The sequence below is a fragment of the Megalops cyprinoides genome, chromosome 4 (genome assembly GCF_013368585.1).
Source record: "Megalops cyprinoides isolate fMegCyp1 chromosome 4, fMegCyp1.pri, whole genome shotgun sequence".
Classification (NCBI taxonomy): Eukaryota; Metazoa; Chordata; class Actinopteri; order Elopiformes; family Megalopidae; genus Megalops; species Megalops cyprinoides.
The window spans coordinates 27,678,590-27,692,007 of NC_050586.1; the positions used below are offsets into that span (position 1 = coordinate 27,678,590).

The window sequence follows — 13,418 nt, forward strand, 5'->3', positions numbered from 1 at the left end:
CACCGAGGGGGCTCTTTTCGCCATCCCGCTGTGCGATAATTAAAACTGAACAACATCAAAAGGATACATGTAAAACATGACATGGGGGGCGGGGGGTCAGGGGGTAAGGGTTGGGTAAAAAGTTAATGAGTTGACTAAAAATAAAATCTTAAAAATTCTCTTCTGCAGAAAGGTGTTTAGGCATGGCCTGGCCAAGTGTGCAAGATGGCGACCAGCCCGTTCGTGTACTGGATGGCAAAATTAAAGGAGTCGGACAGCTGTATGATGGGAATGGCCCTCCCACACATGCAGTGAAGAGTAGCTCATATTGTCTGTTTTTCATGCAGGTGCTGCACAGGGTCAGGGAAGAAAGCAGTGTGAAAAGGAGGCGTGGTTGGTGTGGGTATCTGCTAGGCCCCTGAACTCCTGCACGAGGGCAGAGGAGGCTGTCATGAGACATACTGGTGGTTCCAAAGTAATGGGAAGAATGCAAACAAAGGAAGGAAACAGTCAAGATGAGAACCAGAATGGTGTGTCTTGAACAGGCAACAACACTTTGGGCCAGAATGTTGGGGTAGAAACAGCTGTAGTAGCACTTTAGACTACCCACTGTAAATACAGAGGACTGTAAATCTTTATGGTCATCAAATCTACGCAGATATTTATGTGTGAAAGGAAGAAAAAAAACTCATACCATCAACAATAAATCAATGTCTCCTCTTCTCCTATTGGGTCCTGCTGTGTCCATAAAGAAAGACTTTGTCTGTGAGGATTTAATGCGGGTCATAAAACAAGGGCACCTCTCCGGTCAAGACTGGATTGAGGCCACAGCCACCTGACCTTGGTCTATTCTGCTAAAGATACGCGCTGGTCACATTGACAGGGCCATGATTTGTTCTGTTACTGCCCCCATCATTTCTACAAATGAAAACATGTCCCTGCAGCATGACCGGGAGAAGGCGGAGCTAAAGCTGCATGGCAGTGTCCCTTCTCTGACAGTTGTCACGATCTTGCTTTTTTCACTCACCTGGCACTTCCAATCACCTGTCCAAAGGTTAAGAACCCATCCCAACATTACTCTTTCCTGCTAGTGATGGGCCAGAGAGGGTTCAGAAACCCCATAATAGAAGCTAGCATATGCTGTCATTCAAAGACTTGTTTGAACCAATCAAAATACTTTCCCCTCCAGAGAAGAACACTCTGATTGGTGTTCACTTCAATTCACTGTACCACTGCTCCATTAACTGTGTTTCCTGCACCACATCAACCTACAGGAACATGTTCACAGTAATACAGGCAATGGAAATGTTCCATACACTGAATCACGTGCTCTGCTAATACACCGACAAGCCAGCATCAAACATGAAGCTTACTGAAACAGCAGAGACAGAGAGAGAGAGAGAGAAAGAGAGAGGAATGAGAGAAACTGTGAAGTAGAGAAAAGAGAAAGTCAAAGAAAAGAAAAGCAAGACAAGAAGTGATAAGGAAATACACAGATGGCAAGGAAAAAAACCAAAGAGAAAGAAAGAGCAAGAAAGTTAATGAGAAAAAAAGAGGAAGAAAAGAAAGGAGGCACTGAATGATACAAGAGATGAGAGACTTTCCCCTCTTATCAAGCAGGATGCTCCGAGCACACAAGCAGCACTAGACTTTCCATCAAATCAAACATTAACACCCCCCTAAAACCACAACACTAGACCTGTCAATCGAACCCATAATGCTCTCCACTCCGGGCCAGGATAATGCGCATATAATGCCGCACTCCTGATGTGATATGACTATCAGAACAGTCTGCAATCCATATTCAGCGGCTTTGTATGCCTCCTGCACACACACAAAAGAAAAAACAAGGAGCAACTGAAGTCTGGAGACCCTCAATCTTGATCTCATACGCAAAGCCTGCAGGCAAGCTTCAGTCCACAGACATTCTGGTAACATCAAAACGGTTAAACAGAGGAGACAGAAAGAGATGGCGAGCCCTGCTTTTTCTAAGTAGGAGTGGGCCATTGCCACCATACAACCATCAGCCCGTGGGCTTTTCCTGTCGAGAACCACACCCAGGCACCCTGCCTAGAGTGAAGCGGGGACGTGAGCAGCAGGCGGGATGTACCGAGAAGGGCCGACATGTTCTGGAAGATTCTGAGAAGTTCTGGGGTGATGGAGGGACTGTTCTCCAGAGTCACCAACCTGAAACGAGAGGAAGAATCCAACCAATTGCATCAATGAGGAGGGAGACACAGAATTCACTCGTACCTCATGAGTGAGGTAGCTTTACCCCACTGCTGCAGTCCAAACACAGCTCCATTAAATAATCATGATGTCACTACAGACCCAGCTCCAGAGCAAATAAAGACTAACAGGAGCTTTAAATACTTCCTTTCCAGGTACAGCTAGGCCCTTCAATCCACAATGAAAAAAAACTACCACATGGCAAACTTTAATTTAGTGATGAATAAAACCCATTGTTTACATTGAACACTCATTAGCCAGCACATGAGCATTATTACAACAATCTTATTACATCATCACAGAAATGTTGCAATTAGGTTCTTCATAAACTGATACAGGAGCTGAATTTGGGTGCAGGCAGTGGGAAGCCGTTCAGCCACATCACAACACTGCCATCATCATCACATTCTCCACCACCGCTCCACTCACAAACCATTTCTAATTCCGTGCGAGATTACTCCCAGATTATAGAGGCAACCCTCTCTAGACTTTGTCAATTTCCTCATGCTACAGCAAATGCCCCACATGCACATTTATGCAGACACAAGCAGATTTACATGCGTGTATGCATGTGTTAAAGTGTACAGATGCATGAGCAGAACATCAATGCTAATCATCCACGTACTGCTTCCGAGCCAGGGCTTTGTGTGTCGATTACAGTAAGTCTCTGATGGACCGTAAAGGCGCGTACCAACAGGATTATGAGGCTACAATGGAGCCGTGCCGCTGTCTCTGGCAGAGGCGTGATCACTCCAGGGTTATTTAGAGGGCTGTGATTGAGTAAGCACTTCTGCCATCCTTTCACAATCCTCACAGAATATTAGAAAATTACTGCATTTACAAATTGATCTCTTCTCCCGGCTGAGGTTGTTTGGAGGACAGGGGGGAACGCCTCTGAGGATGCCTCGCCGGAAAGCCGCTAAACATCTGCACGCGGCTTAATGAAACACTGCAGAAGATTCCGGAATCGGAACCCTCAACTGTACTGTAAGCAAAGCGAATGCACCGAGTGAGCAGAACGATCCTCAGATGCCGTTAATGTGCAGCGCTCGCGACCGGTGAGGGTCGATCGCGACTGGCAGTGCATTAATCTCCCGCAAAAGCGCAGAGCGGGAGAAATGCTGCAGGACAGAGGGAGGGACGGACAGACGGACAGACAGAAATAGAAAAAGAGAGGGGGGGAATAAGAAGTATAGAAGAGATGAGAGACGAGTGAGTGGGATAGGAGCAGAGAGACAGAGGGAAAGAAAGAGTGGGAGCAAGACAAAAAGAAAAACTGAGGAAAAAGGATACATGGGGAGAAAAAGAGAGATGGAGAGACAGAGAAAGGGAGATAGAGAGAAAGAGAGGGGCTGGGAGAGATAGAGAGGGATAATGATGGAGAGAGAGCGAGGGGCTGGGAGAGAGAGACAGAGAGAGTAAGAGATGGAGAGAGGGAGGGAGAGAATGCAACTGTATACACCCACAGAGGTCAAGATCACTTATTGAAACAGCCCAATTAACAAGGATCTCTGGCACAGGGTTAAGCACAGAGAACAACTAAAAACCATTAGAGCGGGAGAGGGGGCGGGTCATTGTGCTCGTGTTTACAGGGATTCATTTCTTTATTTACTGTTAAGTAACAGCAGTAAGTCTGCTCTTTGCCCCAGACAGCAGATCATTGACACCTCTCTGGAAAGAAGGAAGTCCAGGGCCTTACTCAATTTATCTGCAAAACTGTGACTTCAACTTCGTGTGACAGACTAAAGAAAGCTACTTTTTTCATGACTTCAGGTCATACGTTACAAGATCAGCAGTCACTGAAATTTAGCCATTACGGCAATGGTGACATCGGAAAAAACCCCACACTCGAGATTGTATACTTAACTCTATTATCACATCATGGCTCACATGACAATGATGCTGATAGTCTTCAGCAGTCATGGGAGAATAAGGCTTCATGAACCTCGGGAACAGCTGGAGCTGTCATGTTATTAATGAATCGCTGGTGTGTTTTGATTGGCTCAAACAAGCTAGGGATGGAAAGCAGCAAATGGTAGCTCCACCCATTCTAGGATTGGCAAAGCCTCACCGAAGTGCACTGCTCTCACAGTAAGACAGAGTGAGACTTTGAGACTACTCCGAGAACAGTAAACTCACAGACGCATTGAGTAAACCTCTCAGAGCTGGGAGGAAAATGCGGTGCTTGATAAACACATGCCTTTGGGCCCAATTAACGTCCTGTCAGAGGCTGCTGACATCACCCGCATGACAGGGACCGAACAGGCTCTGACATTATGGGGACCTTTTCCCTCTGTTCTGATGTGTGACAGAGAGGGAACCGCGAGGCCAGTGAATGCTCTGCTCTGAGACGGTGTTTAATAATGCAAAGCCACCATGCCTGCTCACAAAAAAGATGTTCTGTTGCTCTGTGCAACAACACCAAAAGTGGCCCCACAATACCCACTGCTGATTTAGATGGTATTACAATGCTGTTGAATTTTTAATCATAATTAATCTAAATCAGGGTACATGTGGCTAAAGCAAGGAAAACACCCAGATGAAAGCCTTTGTATGAATCCATCTAAAAGCGGCAGGCAGGGCTTAAGTGAGTGAATATTCACACCAGTGTTTCGCCGAACACGGCACTATACACGGCATAAGTGTGTGTGTGTATATACGCAGATGTAGCTCTGTGTGTGTGTGTGTGTGTGTGTGTGTGTGTGTGTGTGTGTGTGTGTGTGTGTGTTATAGAAGACATTAGGGAGATGCAATGAGCTGACCCTTCCACAGCTCCAGTACTTAGTCAGGTCAGAGCTGGAGAGAGCTCACCTGACGGCTCCTAATGGTGGAGAGGGTGTATTGATGAATGACTTCCTCTACCTCACCAGTCCCAAAGGCAGCTGCCTTATGCCCTCCGTTTATAGCGAGGCAGTGATGCATTTGGAACATACTGGCCAGTGGGAAGGACACCAGGGGACATGCCAAGATACTATGAGATGAGGATAAGGACAAGAGCGCGCAAGTGTGTGAGACAGAGCGAGAAAAAGTTAATGTGTGTGTCTGCTTCTTTGAGGTGGTTGATGTGTGTTTATGTGCGTGTCTGTTTGGCTGAAGTGGCTGGTGTGTGCGTGTGTGTGTGTGCCTGTGTGTGCGTTTATCTGTTTTTTTCCATTCCTCATGGTCTGTGATCCTTCTTATAAACAGATGAGAACAGGTATGCGTGCATGACTGTTTGTATGAGCAGACGTGTGTGTGTGTATATATATGAGTGAGGACAGGTGAGGTGCACAGGTGAGCCCTACCAGAGCTCCAGGCCGTCTTCCAGCAGGTAGACGTGAGGGGGCTGGGACACGTCAGTGCTCAGCTGGATCACAGGAAGCAGGAAGGGGTACAAGTTCTTACTCTCCGCCCCCAGGCCCTGTGACATCACAAAGGACAGAACACTGACTACAGTATGCAAACAGCTGCAACACATCAACACAACAACTCATCTGCTGCAGACCACTCGAGTTTTTGTTAGAGTACACAAGGCTGGTCTATACGTGTGTGAGCCCTTAAATCCTCCCGTATGACTTTCACAGCAGGTACTCTTTGTACTCTTGAAACCTGTTCATATGAAAGACAAAACTGAAGAGGTTTCACAGAAAAGACAGAATTAGATTTCACCGAGGGCGCTCTAGAATGTTGACCTGACAGACAGACTGGCATGCCCGGACAGATTTCAAATCCGGAAGGCCAATTTTCCCCACGCTAGCCGTCGATCCCAGTATGCAAGCTGTGGCACGCATCGTCATGATGGCGTCATGATCTCGGCGATTGCTACTGGTCTTACTCAACCAGACCCCCCGTCGAGTAAGACAGAGGCGAGCAATCCCCTCCTTAAACTCTGCTGGCGACTTCCAGACTAAATGCCTCTGGAGAGATCAATGTAATTCGATAGACAAGGGCAAAAGCTTTTATCAGCACTACAGCTGTAGAGCGTGACAGACATGTTCTTCAGCCGGGTACAACAAACTACATTAATGGTGTACCAGCAGCTCAAAGAGACATCTCATTTAGCAGCAACTTATTCGCCTGACGTAGCCTTCTGAAGACACAACAAAAGCGCCCTTATGCTCAGCAAGAGGGAGGAGCAGATCAAAAGATGGCGATTATGGTAGTCATAGTAACAGCCAACTTGAGAAAATAACTTTTCCATACTTCCTGGAAGCCTTTGTTTGATCCACATTCAGTGCCCACCAGTATCAGACAGCATCAAACCACTTTTAAAATGATCTATTTCCTCAAATTAAAGAAGCCTCTTCTCACCCCGGACCATGGAAATGGCCCTGAAGGCAATTTCGCCCAGCCAGTGAGCTTCACCAGAGCAGAATTTCAGCACGACTGACAAAATTACGTTGCTTTGTGCCAAATGAGAGCCTGAACAGGAACACTTTGTACTCCAACTTCAAAGTGCTGGCATGCGCAGGACACAAAATCGCCAAACCCGCCGCTTATGAGCCCAATAACTGGGGGGGGAAGAGAAAATTAAACAAACAAACAACAAAAAAAAGGACAAATTGAAAAAGGCGTTTCTTCGTGACGCGCATTAGCCGGAGCGAATTTGGGCAGCTCCATCTCCCGCATTATCAGAGCGCCACTCTGGCCGAGAGTCCGGCCGAACACTCTGTGCCTCCTTCACGCCGGCTGTGCTCTCTCCCACCCCTTGGGAGGGAACGCTAATCGGCAGATTAGTGCCGCTGCTCAGCAGCGTTTAGCCTGGATATTGGCTCCTTTCTGCTCCATTAAAGAGCGCTGTCGAAGCCGCTCATGGTGACTCCCCCTTCACCCGCTCAGGTCTTCATGGGAACAGCCCACACGGCTACGCCGAGGCGAGGCACGTCTTAAAATATGTAACAGCGGCACGATGCTATGATGTTACTCCAACACTGTGAAAACATTACGTCACCAGGGCAGCTCTTTCAGGGAAACCCATCCATGTAAAGATAGCCCTCTAGCTGAGAAGCACTTTGGGCTCTATTTTCAATGTATTACAGACTTTAATGCTACTTCATTAATCACTTGGCGGTGGGGTGTGGGGAAGGGGACCGTGCTCACAGTAGCAGTTTTGGCTTCTGGCTTCACCTCTGCCATTTTCTGAAGCGAGCGAACTTTGAGCTCCTGGACACGTGAGAGCACAGCGCCACCGGTATAGTGACGGGGACGTGCCGACAAGGTTAATGACAGAGGGGCGTGAACACAAACTGCCGAGTGGCATCCTGACTAAACATCTGTCTGAACAGATTACAATCGCCAGCCATGCCCCGCTTCGGGCTCGGCCTGACAACAGGTTGATCCTCTTCCTTTCTCTCTCTCTCTGTCCTCTTCCTTCCTCTCTCTCTGTCCTCTTCCTTTCTCACTCTCTCTGTCCTCTTCATTCCTCTCACTCTCTCTGTTCCTTTCTCTCCCTCTCTCTGTCCTCTTCTTTTCTCTCGGTCCTCTGACTTCCTCCTTTCTCTCATTCTCACTGTCCTGTCCTTCTCCCCTCCCTCTGTCCTGTCTTTTTCTTGCCCTCCTCCCTCTCTGTCCTCAGTCTTCCTCTCCCTATCTCTTGCTCTTTCTCTTTCTGTCCTCCATCTTTCTCTTCTTCTCCTCTTCGCTCTGTCTTCCCCCCATCCTCACTCTATCCTTCTCTCTCCTGCTGCACCTGCAGTGTTCTTCAGCAGGTCTTGCTCAGGCCTTGCTAACCAGCAGCTCCTTCCACGTGCCCTTTTTCCACTCCCTTTCCCGCTCGCCGACTCCACGTGTGAGCCGAACTACCTTTCATTTTCCCATGAGGCCTTGCAAACTCCAGAACAGACTGGCGTGAGGCACCGCGCCATCTGTCTGAAGACAATGGGACTTCAGATTAGAACCACCTGTGTAAATGGCAACAGATGGCATTATGGTTATAGTTATAGTTACGGTGCTGGGACTCTGGGCCTGACCGTTCCCAGTTCAATTCAAGGAAAAGGCAAAACAGTAAAATGAAGCGGGAGATGTTGGCAAGGGCGGAGTTTATATAAACAGTGTCCCTGCGGGCTTGCCGTAGTACCTGCACGAGGTGGACCAGGGTGGTGAGGATGGCACAGCGCAGCATGTTGTGTTCCTCCGACTGCTTCCACAGGAGGGGGAGGTACTGCACCAGGCAGCCCACGTAGGGCCGGATCTGCAAGACACAAAAACAGTACAGCGCTCACCAGCCAATCACAGCATCCGCCACACCTTTTAAGCACTTCTTCCTGTTCTCAGTCTGTCAGACTCAGCTGAAAGGACAAAAGCAGCCACCTTCCCCAACCCATCGTATTTGCGCCCTTAGCCGAATACAGCACCACGCAGCCTCAGAGTACAGGTGCAGGACGATCGCCCAGATGCGCCCCTCTCACGCCCCTCTCACGCCCCGTCACCTCATTCCATGGTGAGCTGACAGAGAGAGCAACGGAAGGGGCCACAGTCACTAGAAGCCTCGTAGGGGGAGAAGTGAACGACATGAGCGTGTCATGCAGACACCCTGTGATGCTCTCACATGCAGAGCAGAAACACTTAACTCCAGTCATGGAGGCCTGGGATCCTCTGCTGGGTTTTTCTTCTTAAACACTAAGGTCTTACGTTTTATTTTATTTTACCTGCAGCAGTCTAAACATCCCAAAAAACAAACGCGCTTCATCGTGCGGCCTTCCACAGCGTGTCGAGGTTCAAAGAGCTAAATCTCATTAATTACAGGAACGCTCTGAGACACACGCTCTGCTATCACACAGGGTCAAAGCAATTAACAGCTACAAACATAATGTGACACAATGGCTGCCACATATTCTTCACTAACACTTCACAAACTTTAACTTTCAAAACAGATTTCCATAGTGTGTCTTTTAGAGTTTTCACACAAAGCAGCCCTCAAAACACTTCCGTTCCACTCGCTAGTCACAGACACTTTCAGCTGCCCTGCAGACACTGTGGTCCTCCAGGACCAGGGTAGAGTAGCCCTACAGGTACTGCAGCCCTCCAGGACCAGGGCAGAGTAGCCCTACAGGGACTGCAGCCCTCCAGGACCAGGGCAGAGTAGCCCTACAGGGACTGCAGCCCTCCAGGACCAGGGCAGAGTAGCCCTACAGGCACTGCAGCCCTCCAGGACCAGGGCAGAGTAGCCCTACAGGCACTGCAGCCCTCCAGGACCGGGGTACAGTAGCACTGTTGTTGAGTTTTCAATGATATTGACAACAGCTAATCATGGATTCCGACAGGGAAACCACAACATACCATGTAACACAGATTCCGAATTACTGAATATATGCTGATAATTACATATTTTTACATTCTCAGTTAGTCACTTAGCAGACACCCTTATATACAGGGATTTACACAGCACGAGTTCAAAGCGGTGATTTCATTTGTATCAAGAAAATGAGCTTGTACTGGGCACGAGTGAAGAGCGGACCTCCTCTCTGGACCTTCAGAGCGCTGCGGAGCTCGGCTGAAAGCAGAAGCACAGCGACGGCATGGCGCTCTTATCGCCACAGAGCGGAACGATAAACACCAGCTCGTTCATTAATGCGGCGCACGGCTCGCTGCTGAAGCGCTGCCAGGAGGCAGACATTAGAACCATCCTTAGCAGGTTAAGAAGGGCAGTATGAGACAACTTATACAGACAGAATCATTTCCCTCCCCAAATTAAATCGGTAATACCACGCACCAACACCATCTACTTCAGAGCAGCTGGCACAACAGTTCAGAACTTTATGACTCCAGAGGCTCCCGGTAATGAAATTGAAAATGAGTCTTTCTTTGCACCATTTTACTTCAGCCACTTTTTTTGGGGGGTGTAAAGGGACTGCCAGGCCCGCTTAATAGACCTGAAGTTTTGACTTCTGCAGCCACCTCAGAGAGCGAGTGGCTATCAGAATGAGGGAATGAGACTGGGACCGGTGAACACCTCTACTCCGTGACCGCACTTCACAGACGTGGCATTTCAAAATCTGTAAATGGCACTTAAGGTCCTTCCCTGAAAACGGTAAAAAAGGTAAAGGTAAAGTGTTTGGCTGGACGCACTTATAAATCAGTCCATTGAAAGCCAATGTCCATGTGGTGTGTCCTTGGTACATACCAGACACTTTTCCTGAGTTTTATAGTCTAATTTATCAAATTCAGTAATTAAATAACATATTACACTTTTTATAAGGCAAATGTTACCAACTACTCCAGGGATATTTAAAATCAGCTGCACCCTCCTCCTGCCTGGACACACGTAAAATAAAGGTAGGGAGGTTATTACATTCTGCCTGGTTTATCTGATGGCAGACCTCGTTATCCAAAGCCTGCATTTACAGTGACGGACAGTTAAAGAGGCATTTCAGAGAGGCGTGGTGTGAGCCTGAAACTCCCAGACCCCAGCACCGCCACAATGTCCTTCAGTTGAGGAATAAGTCCATTTAAAAGGGTCATTATGAAACATCAAAGGGTCATATCTCAAGTCGTGGTTTAAAAAAGAAGTGCCACATTTAAAATCCGTTTAAACCAAACATCAAGCAGATTGAGGGAGAAAAAGTGCCGGCCTTTATATTCCTTTTTAAAAATTCCCTGTGAGGTCTGATAGAATATGCATGGGACTATGAGGCTTCACATTAACAAGCAGTAATGCCCATCCATGCTATTTCAGAAGCACTTCAATGAAAGGCAAAACTTTAAACCAAAGAAATTTCTCTACAAACCAGAGCTGAATGAAACTTCACAGGGCCATCTTAGGAGCTATCTTGTGCACTTACAATTAAATCTGTGAAGCCTTCACCTGGTAAGGGCTTAAATTCAGTGATTCTACTGTTGTCTCACAGATAAAGGCACAGATGACATAGATGACTCTCGGCTGCCTGGGGTTAAACCAAACCAGCAGGTGGGATATTACCACTGAGGAGGGCTTCATTAAGGCCATCATGGACGGACCCACAGGGTGCTGTCAGTCACTGACTTATAAGAGCCAATCAAAAGAGCTTGATCTCCGTAGCAACACATAACACTGATAGGTTCTAACCAGCAAGTCACTGATAGCCCCTAATACCTCTGCTCATTTTCAGGGTTCCTGGGGTTTATTCTGCTGTTACTAGATATAACTGAAACTGGAAGGACAGCAGTCTCTCATGTCCCCCTTTGAAAGATCTGTTTAATCAGGCATGTTCCTCAGTCACTGTGATCTACTGGCCTGATCCTTACATTATACTGCTATTCTCAATGCATATTCCTTCTGGGAGACAGATGAATTAATGAATCTCTCTCACTCACACACACACACACACACACACACACACACACAAACACGCCAAAGCACAGAGGAAAATGTTTTTGCTGCAAACCGAGTCCTCTGAGGTTTTATGACAATTCCAATTTCCCAGAAAACCATTAATTGAAGTACAGAAGTCCATTAGAGATTGATGACAAAAGGCCGTATTTTCTCAAACAGAATTGAGTCCCTTTATCTCGACTACGAAGAAAAGCTTGCATTTAAAGCTGTGGGTAGCTTTGTTCTGCCAAAGATTAATGTTAATCGACTTACTGCAAGTAAGTCTGATTTCCCGGGGAAGGAGCGGAGTGTTTCCAGGGAGCGCAGTCTGTGTGTGAATCACAGTTATCTCCTTCGATTGGTCAGACATGATCTGGGCATGCTCAACAGCAACAGAGCGGTGCAATTACGGCGCCTACCTCCACTCTTCAGGACCCTGTGACTCACCTGACTGAAGACCCTGCAGCCCGCCCTCCTCCAGCCCTCTCTTACACTCCGGATGTCAACCTTTGACCCCTGACACCCGCTGCTCACCTGGATGTTGACCCTCTCGATGACGCAGGAGATGACGTGGAGGACCTGCATCTTGGTGTCGCACTCCGTGACCTGCTGCAGCAGCTGGAACAGCAGGCCGAAGATGGACTCCAGGTACTGCGGGAGAGAGGGAAGACCAGACTGCTGGTGAGCGCTGAGAGCACAATCAGAATGAGCCACTCAGAGTAGCAGCGTTCCGCTTACAGCATTAATGAAAATGACAAAGAGTGAGGACACTGGGCAACGACAGAGGCCAAGAACATCACTATGCGCTGACCTCCAGGTACTTCAGACAAAAGTGAGAGCATTTAACAGAACCACTGCAAATAAATGTAGCCAGATTATTAACCAGAATTACACTAGTGCTCAGATTACTAATCAGAGTGAAAACGGCTGAGGGTCCTGAAAGGAGCAGAGTATTAATCAGAAAGAGATGGACTCCAGGTAGCATGGCCCAACAGCCCGAAGGCCAGAGCATTAATCAGAGTCTGCACAAAGCTCAGAATACTGATCAGGAGGAGACACACTGGAGCTCCAAGAGACAGACAAGACACCTGGAGTATTAATCAGAACAATCTCATTGATAAATCATATTAATCAGAATGACCTTATTGAGCAGAGCTTTAATCAGAATGACCTTACCAATTCACAGTATATCTCAATGATGTTACTGATCAGAGCACTACTCAGAATGATCGTGATGACTGATCAGGATGATCATTCTAATTAAAATGATTCAAGTATTAAACACAATGAGCTGAACATCCAGGCCAGAACAGCAAGTGAAAGGAACATACTCTCAAATACTACAATCGCATCAAAGCTAACATCAATGTAATATCAAACCACAGTCCAGCTAAGAAGGGAGAGTCTTTCATTTTTTCAGGGTGTTTTATCAAACCTGAGAGAGCTCAGGGCGAGGGTAGGTATACGTTATAAAACCTGCAGTGAGTGTCGGTGAAACCAAGGGGGCAGCGTTGAGCTTAACATGCTGATGAGAAACTCAACTCTTAAAGTTGTGTTGGCGTTTGACTTTGCAGGACCCTGAGAAAACTTCCTTCACTTTTAAGCCATGGGGGGGTGGTATTATTACTTTTATATATGATATGCGCTTTATCCACATCAAAAAGAATGACCTCTGCTTCATTTCTCCACTTTCTTCACATTGTAGGACTGCACAAGCCTCATTAGGCTTAAGGAGAGAGGGAGCACTGCGCTTATTCATTTGATTTATGTTAAATAAAAAAGGAGAAAGCTCAGTCTCACCGGTAAGAACTGCTCGGTCCGGAACTCAAAGTCATCCACGGGTAACGATGCGTTAAGGAGACTGAGCTTTGAGGGGGGGGTTTGACCGCGTCACCAGGGAAACCAAAACCGGCTCCTGGTCCATCCACACACAGCAGTATGA

General features: G+C 47.3%; 1 protein-coding gene across 1 annotated transcript in view; it reads right to left on the reverse strand.

Annotated features, from left to right (window-relative positions):
• The window catches only part of ipo11 (importin 11), a 157,004-nt gene that overhangs the window by 79,358 nt on the left and 64,228 nt on the right, over positions 1 to 13,418 (reverse strand). The window contains exons 18-22 of the mRNA XM_036527298.1: positions 13,277 to 13,317; positions 12,011 to 12,127; positions 8,264 to 8,377; positions 5,493 to 5,608; positions 2,090 to 2,166 (exon numbers count right to left, since the gene is read on the reverse strand). Of these exons, the coding sequence (XP_036383191.1) occupies positions 2,090 to 2,166; positions 5,493 to 5,608; positions 8,264 to 8,377; positions 12,011 to 12,127; positions 13,277 to 13,317 (465 nt within the window). The remainder of the gene's footprint in view (positions 1 to 2,089; positions 2,167 to 5,492; positions 5,609 to 8,263; positions 8,378 to 12,010; positions 12,128 to 13,276; positions 13,318 to 13,418) is intronic.